This window comes from Columba livia, chromosome 3 (genome assembly GCF_036013475.1).
Source record: "Columba livia isolate bColLiv1 breed racing homer chromosome 3, bColLiv1.pat.W.v2, whole genome shotgun sequence".
Lineage (NCBI taxonomy): Eukaryota > Metazoa > Chordata > Aves > Columbiformes > Columbidae > Columba > Columba livia.
This window is the reverse complement of record NC_088604.1, coordinates 586,563-599,126: the sequence shown is the minus strand read 5'-3', so window position 1 is coordinate 599,126 and position 12,564 is coordinate 586,563. Positions and strand designations below refer to the sequence as shown.

Genomic DNA, 12,564 nt, shown 5'->3' with positions numbered 1-12,564 from the left:
ACCTGTGAAGCACGTTCTGTTCGGGTAGGACGCTGATCCTGCCTGTTTAAATGCACCAGCAGACACATCTCCTACCTTTGCATCTACAGCAAAACGTTAATGGCTGCAGAACATCTTAACTTGTGTCATTCCATGTAAAAAACGATCCCTAGAGAATGCAAAGAGACAGGATTCCACATCTGGAGTTGGTTCAAGAATAATTATACAAATAACTTCAACGTGAAAGTACCATCGTGTAATTCATTTCCGTCTCCTAGAGAAGCAAGGAGCAACTTAACCAAAAACCTTTAATGGAAACACTACCCACTAGGAAGGACTTTTTTAATTAAGAGAGTAACAAAGACTAAAACACCAAAGGGAAGAAAATAAATATTTTGTTTACGAAAAGACTGTCAATGTGACTGTAACACAGCCCAACAGGCACCCGAAAAGACTGTCAATGTGACTGTAACACAGCCCAACAGGCACCCGAAAAGACTGTCAATGTGACTGTAACACAGCCCGACAGGCACCCAAAAAGACTGTCAATGTGACTGTAACACAGCCCAACAGGCACCCAAAAAGACTGTCAATGTGACTGTAACACAGCCCAACAGGCACCCAAAAAGACTGTCAATGTGACTGTAACACAGCCCAACAGGCACCCGAAAAGACTGTCAATGTGACTGTAACACAGCCCGACAGGCACCCGAAAAGACTGTCAATGTGACTGTAACACAGCCCAACAGGCACCCAAAAAGACTGTCAATGTGACTGTAACACAGCCCAACAGGCACCCAAAAAGACTGTCAATGTGACTGTAACACAGCCCGACAGGCACCCGAAAAGACTGTCAATGTGACTGTAACACAGCCCGACAGGCACCCGAAAAGACTGTCAATGTGACTGTAACACAGCCCGACAGGCACCCAAAAAGACTGTCAATGTGACTGTAACACAGCCCAACAGGCACCCAAAAAGACTGTCAATGTGACTGTAACACAGCCCAACAGGCACCCGAAAAGACTGTCAATGTGACTGTAACACAGCCCAACAGGCACCCGAAAAGACTGTCAATGTGACTGTAACACAGCCCAACAGGCACCCGAAAAGACTGTCAATGTGACTGTAACACAGCCCGACAGGCGCGGGGGCTGAGCCGGGAAGGCGGCAGCTCCGTTCATCTGCAGCATCTACCCAAAGTGCCCGTTTTCAAACACTCAAATCCAGACCCAGGTAAACCTAACAGCACAATAAATTATGACAGATCAAGTATACCCTGGAATTTCAAAATGGGAAGCAATGGCAAATATTGTGCTGCATATACACAAATGAGTGGGATTGCTAACTAGAGATGACCAGTATCTTAAAATAACAATAATAACACTAATAATAAAACCAACAATGATAATACCAATATCAACAATAATAATAGAGTTGGAACAAGGAGAGAGAATAAAAATATGCATGAACCAGCAGAATCTGCCACATGAGGAGAACAACGACAGACTGACTTCCCGTTTGTAGAGACACAAACGAGGGAGACTGGCCACAGGAGGACACGGATCATGAACGGACACGCTAGATTCCTGTTTTCCAATTTATTAAAGAATTCTTACTTAGGCACTTCTACCACAGGCTTAAAGTGATGAAAACAAAATTGGCCAATCTGAAGCTCCGCAACATTGAAATCAGTAAGGGGAAGAATCCTCTGCAGTGCACAATGAGCCCCTGTTCTTGAGATGAAAAGCTTAAAAAAAGAGATAAAAAGAGACCTGGCATTCCTACGAATAACAAGAATCCATAGGCAAGTTCAAGCAAGGTTTTACAAACTCTTTCTGGTTTGAAGATGAACTGCAGCCAAAGCGAATGCCAAGACAGAACCAGAAGGCAGAGATCACTAGCACCCTCTGGGGCTGGGTGAATCCCATGGCTGCGTTACGCAAATCACTTCAAATATTTAAGGTTTGGTGCATTCAGCTCACCCATTCTGTTTGCCATTCAATTGCTGCGTTTTTCTCTGCTTAGGTAAAACAATTCTGCTTTTGCTCGGTGTCACCTCAGCTGTCACTGTGCAGCGGTGCCCACGCCAGGGTGGCTGAGGCACGTGTGGGAGGACAAGGGAACAACCCTTCATTAGATACCTCTTATAAACTGTGTCAGCTTCGCACTTACGTTCTCTGCTATAAGCGTTTGAGGGTTTTTGGTGTCCAGTCCCGTGTCCAGCCCAGAGCAGGCCCAGCTTGGCCTCCCCGGGGCACAGGGCTCTGGCCAGTTGGGTCCTGGAACCCTCCGAGGCTGGAGACGACACAAGCGCTGGAACCTGCTCACTGCCAAACTGGCCTTGCGGGGATAAACCTTCTCCTTTCTCCTTGGACCCTTCCACTTACACGTATTGTTCCTCGTCATGCTACGTCCTTCACCATTTTCACAGAATCAAACAATGTCAGGGCTGAAGGGCCCTGGAAAGCTCATCCAGTGCAATCCCCCCATGGAGCAGGAACACCCAGATGAGGTTACACAGGAAGGTGTCCAGGCGGGTTGGAATGTCTGCACAGAAGGAGACTCCACAACCTCCCTGGGCAGCCTGGGCCAGGCTCTGCCACCCTCACCCCCAACAAGTTGCTTCTCCTCTTGCAGTGGAACCTCCTGTGTTCCAGTTTGCACCCATTGCCCCTTGTCCTGTCCCTGGTTGTCACCAGAAGAGCCTGGCTCCATCCTCCTGACACTCCCCCTTTCCATATTGATCCCCAGGAATGAGTCCCCCCTCAGTCTCCTCTTGTCCAGCTCCAGAGCCCCAGCTCCCTCAGCCTTTCCTCACACGGGAGATGCTCCGCTCCCTCCAGCATCTTGGTGGCTGCGCTGGACTCTCTCCAGCAGTTCCCTGTCCTGCTGGAACTGAGGGGCCACAGCTGGACACAAGATTCCAGGTGTGGTCTCACCAGGGCAGAGCAGAGGGGCAGGAGAACCTCTCTGACCTACTGACCACCCCCTTCTAACCCACCCCAGGTACCATTGGCTTCCTGGCCACAAGGGCCCAGTGCTGGCTCATGGTCACCCTGCTGTCCCCAGGACCCCCAGGTCCCTTTCCCCTACACTGCTCTCTAATAGGTCATTCCCCAACTTACACTGGAACCTGGGGTTGTTCCTGCCCAGATTCAAGACTCCACACTTGCCCTTGTTCTATTTCATTAAATTTTTCCCCGCCCAGCTCTCCAGACTGTCCAGGTCTCACTCAATTTGTCATAAGCCTGGCTCATATTCTCAATAACCCCCTTGGAAGTATGGGGATCATTGAGGCTCAGCTCCCCCATACACCCTATAACAGCCCAGCTCCTCCATACACCCTATAACAGCCCAGCTCCCCCATACATCCTATAACAGCCCAGCTCCCCCATACACCCTATAACAGCCCAGCTCCTCCATACACCCTATAACAGCCCAGCTCCCCCATACATCCTATAACAGCCCAGCTCCCCTATACACCCTATAACAGCCCAGCTCCTCCATACACCCTATAACAGCCCAGCTCCCCCATACATCCTATAACAGCCCAGCTCCTCCATACATCCTATAACAGCCCAGCTCCTCCATACACCCTATAACAGCCCAGCTCCCCCATACATCCTATAACAGCCCAGCTCCCCTATACACCCTATAACAGCCCAGCTCCCCCATACACCCTATAACAGCCCAGCTCCCCCATACATCCTATAACAGCCCAGCTCCCCTATACACCCTATAACAGCCCAGCTCCCCCATACACCCTATAACAGCCCAGCTCCCCCATACACCCTATAACAGCCCAGCTCCTCCATACACCCTATAACAGCCCAGCTCCCCCATACACCCTATAACAGCCCAGCTCCTCCATACACCCTATAACAGCCCAGCTCCCCTATACACCCTATAACAGCCCAGCTCCTCCATACACCCTATAACAGCCCAGCTCCCCCATACACCCTATAACAGCCCAGCTCCCCCATACACCCTATAACAGCCCAGCTCCTCCATACACCCTATAACAGCCCAGCTCCCCCATACATCCTATAACAGCCCAGCTCCTCCATACATCCTATAACAGCCCAGCTCCCCCATACACCCTATAACAGCCCAGCTCCTCCATACACCCTATAACAGCCCAGCTCCTCCATACACCCTATAACAGCCCAGCTCCTCCATACACCCTATAACAGCCCAGCTCCCCCATACATCCTATAACAGCCCAGCTCCCCTATACACCCTATAACAGCCCAGCTCCTCCATACACCCTATAACAGCCCAGCTCCCCCATACACCCTATAACAGCCCAGCTCCTCCATACATCCTATAACAGCCCAGCTCCTCCATACACCCTATAACAGCCCAGCTCCCCCATACATCCTATAACAGCCCAGCTCCCCTATACACCCTATAACAGCCCAGCTCCCCCATACACCCTATAACAGCCCAGCTCCCCCATACATCCTATAACAGCCCAGCTCCCCTATACACCCTATAACAGCCCAGCTCCTCCATACACCCTATAACAGCCCAGCTCCCCTATACACCCTATAACAGCCCAGCTCCCCTATACACCCTATAACAGCCCAGCTCCCCCATACACCCTATAACAGCCCAGCTCCTCCATACACCCTATAACAGCCCAGCTCCCCCATACACCCTATAACAGCCCAGCTCCTCCATACACCCTATAACAGCCCAGCTCCTCCATACACCCTATAACAGCCCAGCTCCTCCATACACCCTATAACAGCCCAGCTCCCCCATACACCCTATAACAGCCCAGCTCCCCCATACATCCTATAACAGCCCAGCTCCTCCATACACCCTATAACAGCCCAGCTCCTCCATACACCCTATAACAGCCCAGCTCCTCCATACACCCTATAACAGCCCAGCTCCCCCATACATCCTATAACAGCCCAGCTCCCCCATACATCCTATAACAGCCCAGCTCCCCCATACATCCTATAACAGCCCAGCTCCTCCATACACCCTATAACAGCCCAGCTCCTCCATACACCCTATAACAGCCCAGCTCCTCCATACACCCTATAACAGCCCAGCTCCTCCATACACCCTATAACAGCCCAGCTCCCCCATACATCCTATAACAGCCCAGCTCCCCTATACACCCTATAACAGCCCAGCTCCCCCATACACCCTATAACAGCCCAGCTCCCCCATACACCCTATAACAGCCCAGCTCCTCCATACATCCTATAACAGCCCAGCTCCTCCATACACCCTATAACAGCCCAGCTCCTCCATACATCCTATAACAGCCCAGCTCACACCAGGTCCAGCATCCTACAGTTCCCCCGTACCAGACCCAGCTCGTTGTCCTTGGCACATAAAAGAATGAATCTTACCTGCAATTGCTACCCTAAAGATATATAAATAATTTCAGGTTTAGGTCAGTCCACCCGTATAGCAAAGAGTGACTTGCAGAACACCTGATCACACACTACAGACAACACTGACCTTGCAGCTTTAGACATTCTGAACCGCACAACCAGGTGAGTCTTGCTTCAACACAGCTCCAGACTGCTGGATAAAGCGTCCTTCGGCTCAACACTGCTCACTATACGCCGAAAGGATTATGTAATGCTATATGTAAATACGTAACCAATTGGCTCTTTAGGACTGCCCTGAGTGCGATAAGAGTCTGTGTATAATGGTTGTTACTTTCTGGTGTGCTGGCTTCATTCCAGCACCCAGGCTTGAGCAGATCTGTAATAAACTCGTCTCGTCCCTGTGTGCTAAACTTGGCTCATGTGTATGCACACGGGTAAGGAACCCCGGTCTGGGGACAACCACCTCTGCCATCATACCCAGCCACGGGCGCAGCATCCCTCAGCTCCCCGTACCGGGCCCTGCTCCCCCGTACCGGGCCCTGCTCCCCCGTACCGGGCCCTGCTCCCCTGTACCAGGCCCTGCTCCCCTGCACCGGGCCCTGCTCCCCTGCACCGGGCCCAGCTCCCCTGCACCGGGCCCTGCTCCCCTGTACCAGGCCCTGCTCTCGTGTACCGGGCCCTGCTCCCCTGTACCAGGCCCTGCTCCCCTGCACCGGGCCCTGCTCCCCTGTACCAGGCCCTGCTCCCCTGCACCGGGCCCTGCTCCCCTGTACCAGGCCCTGCTCCCCTGCACCGGGCCCTGCTCCCCTGTACCAGGCCCTGCTCCCCTGCACCGGGCCCTGCTCCCCTGCACCGGGCCCTGCTCCCCCGTACCGGGCCCTGCTCCCCTGTACCAGGCCCTGCTCCCCTGCACCGGGCCCTGCTCCCCTGCACCGGGCCCTGCTCCCCCGTACCGGGCCCTGCTCCCCTGCACCGGGCCCTGCTCCCCTGTACCGGGCCCTGCTCCCCTGCACCGGGCCCTGCTCTCGTGTACCGGGCCCTGCTCCCCTGCAAAGGGCCCTGTTCACCTGTACCGGGCCCTGCTCCCCTGCACCGGGCCCTGCTCCCCTGTACCGGGCCCAGCTCCCCTGCACCGGGCCCTGCTCCCCCGTACCGGGCCCTGCTCCCCTGTACCGGGCCCTGCTCTCGTGTACCGGGCCCAGCTCCCCTGTACCGGGCCCTGCTCTCGTGTACCGGGCCCAGCTCCCCTGTACCGGGCCCTGCTCCCCTGCACCGGGCCCTGCTCCCCTGTACCGGGCCCTGCTCCCGTGTACCGGGCCCTGCTCCCCTGCAAAGGGCCCTGTTCACCTGTACCGGGCCCAGCTCCCCTGTACCGGGCCCAGCTCCCCTGTACCGGGCCCTGCTCCCCTGTACCGGGCCCAGCTCCCCTGTACCGGGCCCTGCTCCCCTGCACCGGGCCCTGCTCCCCCGTACCGGGCCCAGCTCCCCTGTACCGGGCCCTGCTCCCCTGTACCGGGCCCAGCTCCCCTGTACCGGGCCCTTCTCCCCTGTACCGGGCCCTGCTCTCGTGTACCGGGCCCAGCTCCCCTGTACCAGGCCCTGCTCCCCTGCACCGGGCCCTGCTCCCCTGTACCGGGCCCTTCTCCCCTGTACCGGGCCCTGCTCTCGTGTACCGGGCCCTGCTCCCCTGTACCGGGCCCTGCTCCCCTGCACCGGGCCCTGCTCTCATGTACCGGGCCCTGCTCCCCTGTACCGGGCCCTGCTCCCCTGTACCGGGCCCTGCTCCCCTGCAAAGGGCCCTGTTCACCTGTACCGGGCCCAGCTCCCCTGTACCGGGCCCAGCTCCCCTGTACCGGGCCCAGCTCCCCTGTACCGGGCCCTGCTCCCCTGCACCGGGCCCTGCTCCCCCGTACCGGGCCCAGCTCCCCTGTACCGGGCCCTGCTCCCCTGTACCGGGCCCAGCTCCCCTGCACCGGGCCCTGCTCCCCCGTACCGGGCCCAGCTCCCCTGCACCGGGCCCTGCTCCCCTGTACCGGGCCCGGCTCTCGTGTACCGGGCCCAGCTCCCCTGTACCGGGCCCTGCTCCCCTGTACCGGGCCCTGCTCCCCTGTACCGGGCCCTGCTCTCGTGTACCGGGCCCAGCTCCCCTGTACCGGGCCCAGCTCCCCTGTACCGGGCCCGGCTCCCCTGTACCGGGCCCAGCTCCCCTGTACCGGGCCCAGCTCCCCTGTACTGGGCCCAGCTCCCCTGCACCGGGCCCAGCTCCCCTGTACCGGGCCCTGCTCCCCTGTACCGGGCCCAGCTCCCCTGTACCGGGCCCTTCTCCCCTGTACCGGGCCCTGCTCTCGTGTACCGGGCCCTGCTCCCCTGCACCGGGCCCTGCTCCCCTGCACCGGGCCCTGTTCACCTGTACCGGGCCCTGCTCCCCTGTACCGGGCCCTGCTCCCCTGTACCGGGCCCAGCTCCCCTGTACCGGGCCCGGCTCCCCTGTACTGGGCCCAGCTCCCCTGCACCGGGCCCAGCTCCCCTGTACCGGGCCCTGTGCCCCTCAGCTCTGGCTCTCTCAGGGGTCTCAGAGTCTCTCTCAGGGTCTCTCTCAGGGTCTCTCTCAGGGTCTCTCCCAGGGTCTCTCTCTCTCAGGGTCTCTCTCCCAGGGTCTCTCTCAGGGTCTCTCTCTCTCAGGGTCTCTCTCAGGGTCTCTCTTTCAGGGTCTCTCTCAGGGTCTCTCTCAGGGTCTCTCTCAGGGTCTCTGTCTCAGGGTCTCTCTCTCAGGGTCTCTCTCAGGGTCTCTCTTTCAGGGTCTCTCTCAGGGTCTCTCTCAGGGTCTCTCTCAGGGTCTCTGTCTCAGGGTCTCTCTCTCAGGGTCTCTCTCCCAGGGTCTCTCTCCCAGGGTCTCTCTCTCTCAGGGTCTCTCTCTCAGGGTCTCTCCCTCAGGGTCTCTCTCTCAGGGTCTCTCTCTCCCAGGGTCTCTCCCAGGGTCTCTCTCAGGGTCTCTCTCTCTCAGGGTCTCTCTCTCAGAGTCTCTCTCAGGGTCTCTCTCAGGGTCTCTCTCTCTCAGGGTCTCTCTCTCTCAGGGTCTCTCTCTCTCAGGGTCTCTCTCTCAGGGTCTCTCTCTCTCAGGGTCTCTCTCTCCCAGGGTCTCTCTCAGGGTCTCTCTCTCAGGGTCTCTCTCAGGGTCTCTCTCAGGGTCTCTCTCTCAGGGTCTCTCTCTCTCAGGGTCTCTCTCTCTCAGGGTCTCTCTCTCTCAGGGTCTCTCTCTCTCAGGGTCTCTCTCTCTCAGGGTCTCTCTCTCTCAGGGTCTCTCTCTCAGGGTCTCTCTCTCTCAGGGTCTCTCTCCCAGGGTCTCTCTCAGGGTCTCTCTCAGGGTCTCTCTCAGGGTCTCTCTCAGGGTCTCTCTCTCAGGGTCTCTCTCCCAGGGTCTCTCTCTCTCAGGGTCTCTCTCCCAGGGTCTCTCCCAGGGTCTCTCTCTCAGGGTCTCTCTCAGGGTCTCTCTCAGAGTCTCTCTCAGGGTCTCTCTCTCTCAGGGTCTCTCTCTCTCAGGGTCTCTCTCTCTCAGGGTCTCTCTCTCAGGGTCTCTCTCTCTCAGGGTCTCTCTCTCTCAGGGTCTCTCTCTCTCAGGGTCTCTCTCTCTCAGGGTCTCTCTCAGGGTCTCTCTCAGGGTCTCCCTCATGGTCTCTCTCTGCAGGGACCCCAGAGCACGGCAAACCCCTCCACCAGCCCCAGCCCGTGACTCTCCCGTAGCCCAGCCCCACATGGATGCTCCCTCTGTGCCCACGGGCCGGTTCTTTTTGTTTTGTTCACCCTCCAGTTCCCTTTGTTCTCTCTGGGTGCGGATGTTCCTCGGTGCGCAGTTTGCACAAAGGGCAGCTCTGGGGTACACCCCACTGTTGATGGCGGAAACCACTTCATTCTGTAGAGCTCAACAAGAGTGCAGTTCAAAACGGTGCCATTCTGTCCGTACCATCAGCACCTCCTTTAACTGTAATTTAAACACGGACTTCACGGCCCCAGCACGCTCCTGCGTGTCAGCTCCGCTCTGGGACAATGGTGATGGCAGCAGGACCAGGAGCTGCTCCTGAGCCCCCACCTCTTGCTCTGGACCTGCCTACGGTTTGGCAATGATACTAAAAACCCACAGCAACACACGTCATGGGGAAAAATCCGTGTTGTACAGCTCCCTTCTTCACCCAAACGGTGAGAACACGACTGCTCACCACCAGAGAGCTGCAGGGTGTAGCCCAACCCAGTTCTGGCCTTATTCATCCCATCTGCGTGGCAAAGTGTACTGGATAATGATGAAAGCCAACAGTATCAACCTCGTCAGAGGGTGAACTTCCTAATCTTAAAACACCATGAGATCTGGATCGAGGGAGGGGATGGTCCTTCCCCCTGCTCAGCACAGGGCCCAGCGCTGGGCTCCCCAGTACAGGGGGGACATGGACAGACTGGAGAGAGCACAGCGAGGGGATGGAGGGGCTGGAGCTGCTCAGCCTGAAGCAGGGATGGGATGGGATGGGATGGGATGGGATGGGATGGGATGGGATGGGATGGGATGGGATGGGATGGGATGGGATGGGAAGGGATGGGAAGGGATGGGAAGGGATGGGATAGGATGGATGGGATGGGATGGGATGGGATGGGATGGGAAGGGATGGGGATGGGATCTAGGTGTGGTCATTAACGATTTGGACGAGGGAATTGAGTGTACTATCAGGAAGTTTGCAAGTCCTGTGCGACCTCACCTAGGCATGTGTTCCTGCTCCAGCAGGGGGATTGGACTAGATGATCTTTTGAGGTCCCTTCCAATCCCAAACATACCGTGGTACTGTGATCCTGTGGAAGCACCTGCCGGAGGGAGGGCAGAGGGAGCCGTGCTCTGCCAGGCGTGCCCAGAGATGGGACCAGAGGCCACAGGCACAAAACCAGAAATTGCATGTGAATTCAAGATCCACTGTTGCTGCGAGGCGAGCGAGCGCTGGCACAGGCTGCTGGCAGGAGGTGTGGAGATCCTCAGAAGCTGTGTGGACACGGCTCTGGGTGGCCTGGCTTGAGCAGGGCTGGGAGCCCACGGCTCCCTTCCAGCTCCAGCCAGCGCTGGTTTCTGTGGTGCATTCTGAGGGCACCGGATGGCTGCTCAAGCCAGGCAAGGATCAGTGGAGTGGAGAGGGTCGGAGGGAACATTACAGCAGCACCTGCACTTTCCAGCAGCAGGTGAGAAACCGCCCATCTTTCTGGATCTGGGTTATGATTTCAGAGTCTCAGTGTGGTGGGGTTTGTCTCAGCACACACCCACTGCAATGAAGGGGGTTTCTCCCCATGGCTGTTTCATCTTTCCAGCAGGATGAGCACTGACACGTCTCTGCCAATTTAAATTCAGATACTGCAAACCTCTAACTTGGGATTTTTCCAAATGACTGTAAGGAATGCAGCCATCTACTTCATTACCGTACTGTGTGGTGACGGCACACCAGGGCACACCACATTATTTGGTTGTATTTTACAGTGTTAACTCTGATGCATTTATGAACGATGCCCTGATCATTATTTCCTAAAGGGCCTGACACCTATAGCCAGTATAGCAGCAGGGTGCTGTTCCAGAGCCCTCCCTGAGAAATCCGCTCTCTCTCCCCCCCAGTAACTTTACGATCACTCAGTGCTTAAGCCAGGCGGGCTGAGTCCAGCCAGCTGCCCTGTCCAGCACACGCTAGCAAGTAATCTGGGTCACAGACATCATTAAAAATAGGAAAGCTTGCTTTAATTCTTGTCCCACTCAGTAGCTTTTTCCTGCTATCTAGATTTGTTCATTTTACCTACTTCTTATAACTTTTCCAGCCAACAGTGGCTACTGTGTTTAGGAAGAGGAGGAAGATGTGTTATTTGGTCAAAATGGCAGAATTCCACTGATAACAGTGTAGTTAATATCTTGCTGAATTAGTGAGAAGCAGTTTTCTGGGGATTCAAGTGAAAGCGGAGGCTTGACTCTGGACTGCAGAAGAAAATCTGCCTGAAGTGCCAACACCAGCTCGCCGCTTTATCGCGGTTCTCACACAACAGGACAGTCACAGCGACACTCTGCTGAGAACCAGCCAAGCGGGAAGAGAACGGAGCGAGCAGGTTCCCTGCAGCCGGCATCTCACCCTGACACCAACCCGGCTCTCCTGCTGGGAACAAAGCTCCAGTTTACCCAGAGGCCTTATCTGTAATACTTTCCTCAACAACATCCCTGGTGAGACCGTCCTCCCGCACCGCAGCCGCGTTGCAGCGCCGCCGGCAGCCCTGTCGGCCGGACACCGCCTGAGCGCTGCTGCTCCGCTGGGAAACGGGCTGGAGAAGGCAAATCCTGTCTGGGACGCATCGCGGCTTCATCTGTTGGTGCCAAGCTGCCCTAACACCTGGACCAGCACCTCCTCTGCAGCTTGATTCAAACGTCCTTACAGACTTTCACTTTACTAAAGGGTAAACCTAACCCCGATAAAGCGTTTCCTTTCTAAGGGTCCTGGAGAACTAAACAATGCAGCTGGGGAAACACCTGCAAATGAGCCGCTCCGGGGACTCGTTCCTCTTGCTTTTTTCATCAGGAGAAATAAAGCACTGAAATACAAAAACTCACCCAGTTCCATCCAGTGTGCACAGAATGACCACGGTCTGCGCAACAGCCACTCCCGAGCAGGGAAAGCCGTCCCCCAGCACCCAGAGGGTGCGACCCAGACGCAGTGGGTGCTCCTTCCCCTTCCTCCCCCATCCAGACACACAGCGCACATTCAGGAACACAGACCGCAGGAAGCTAAGCACACCCACCAAAAGGCTGGGTGAAAAGAAATGACATCTTATATCCGTTCTTTAAAATAATAATAATAAAAAATGTTCAGATGCTCATTTAGGGAAAAAGCACATAACTAAATACCACAATACTCCTAATCACCTTTAAGAGAGAGGGATGTTTTAGCAAAACCCTGTTTATGATGAGGCAGCGGGGAAGTCCTGAATTACCTCCCTGCAGAGTGAGCTCCGCTGAGAAACACCATTTACCAGAGAAATCGACCGAGGGCGCTGAGCCTCGGAGCGGGTCCCGCTCGGGACACTGACCTGTTTGAGCGCCTTCTTGCTGTGCTTCTGCGACGAGGAGATGGCTTTGGCGGGCTGGATGGAGGGCGACGGGCAGCCCGGCTGCGGGGAGGACGTCTGGGACAGCCTGGATGACACTACGGGAAACATATAGATACAC

General features: G+C 56.2%; 1 protein-coding gene across 2 annotated transcripts in view; it reads right to left on the bottom strand.

The window, feature by feature from the left end:
* Nucleotides 1–12,564, bottom strand: part of ASXL2 (ASXL transcriptional regulator 2) — a 101,334-nt gene that overhangs the window by 24,502 nt on the left and 64,268 nt on the right. For both annotated transcript variants that reach the window (XM_065055405.1, XM_065055406.1), the window contains one exon: nucleotides 12,426–12,541. In XM_065055405.1, the coding sequence (XP_064911477.1) occupies nucleotides 12,426–12,541 (116 nt within the window). The remainder of the gene's footprint in view (nucleotides 1–12,425; nucleotides 12,542–12,564) is intronic.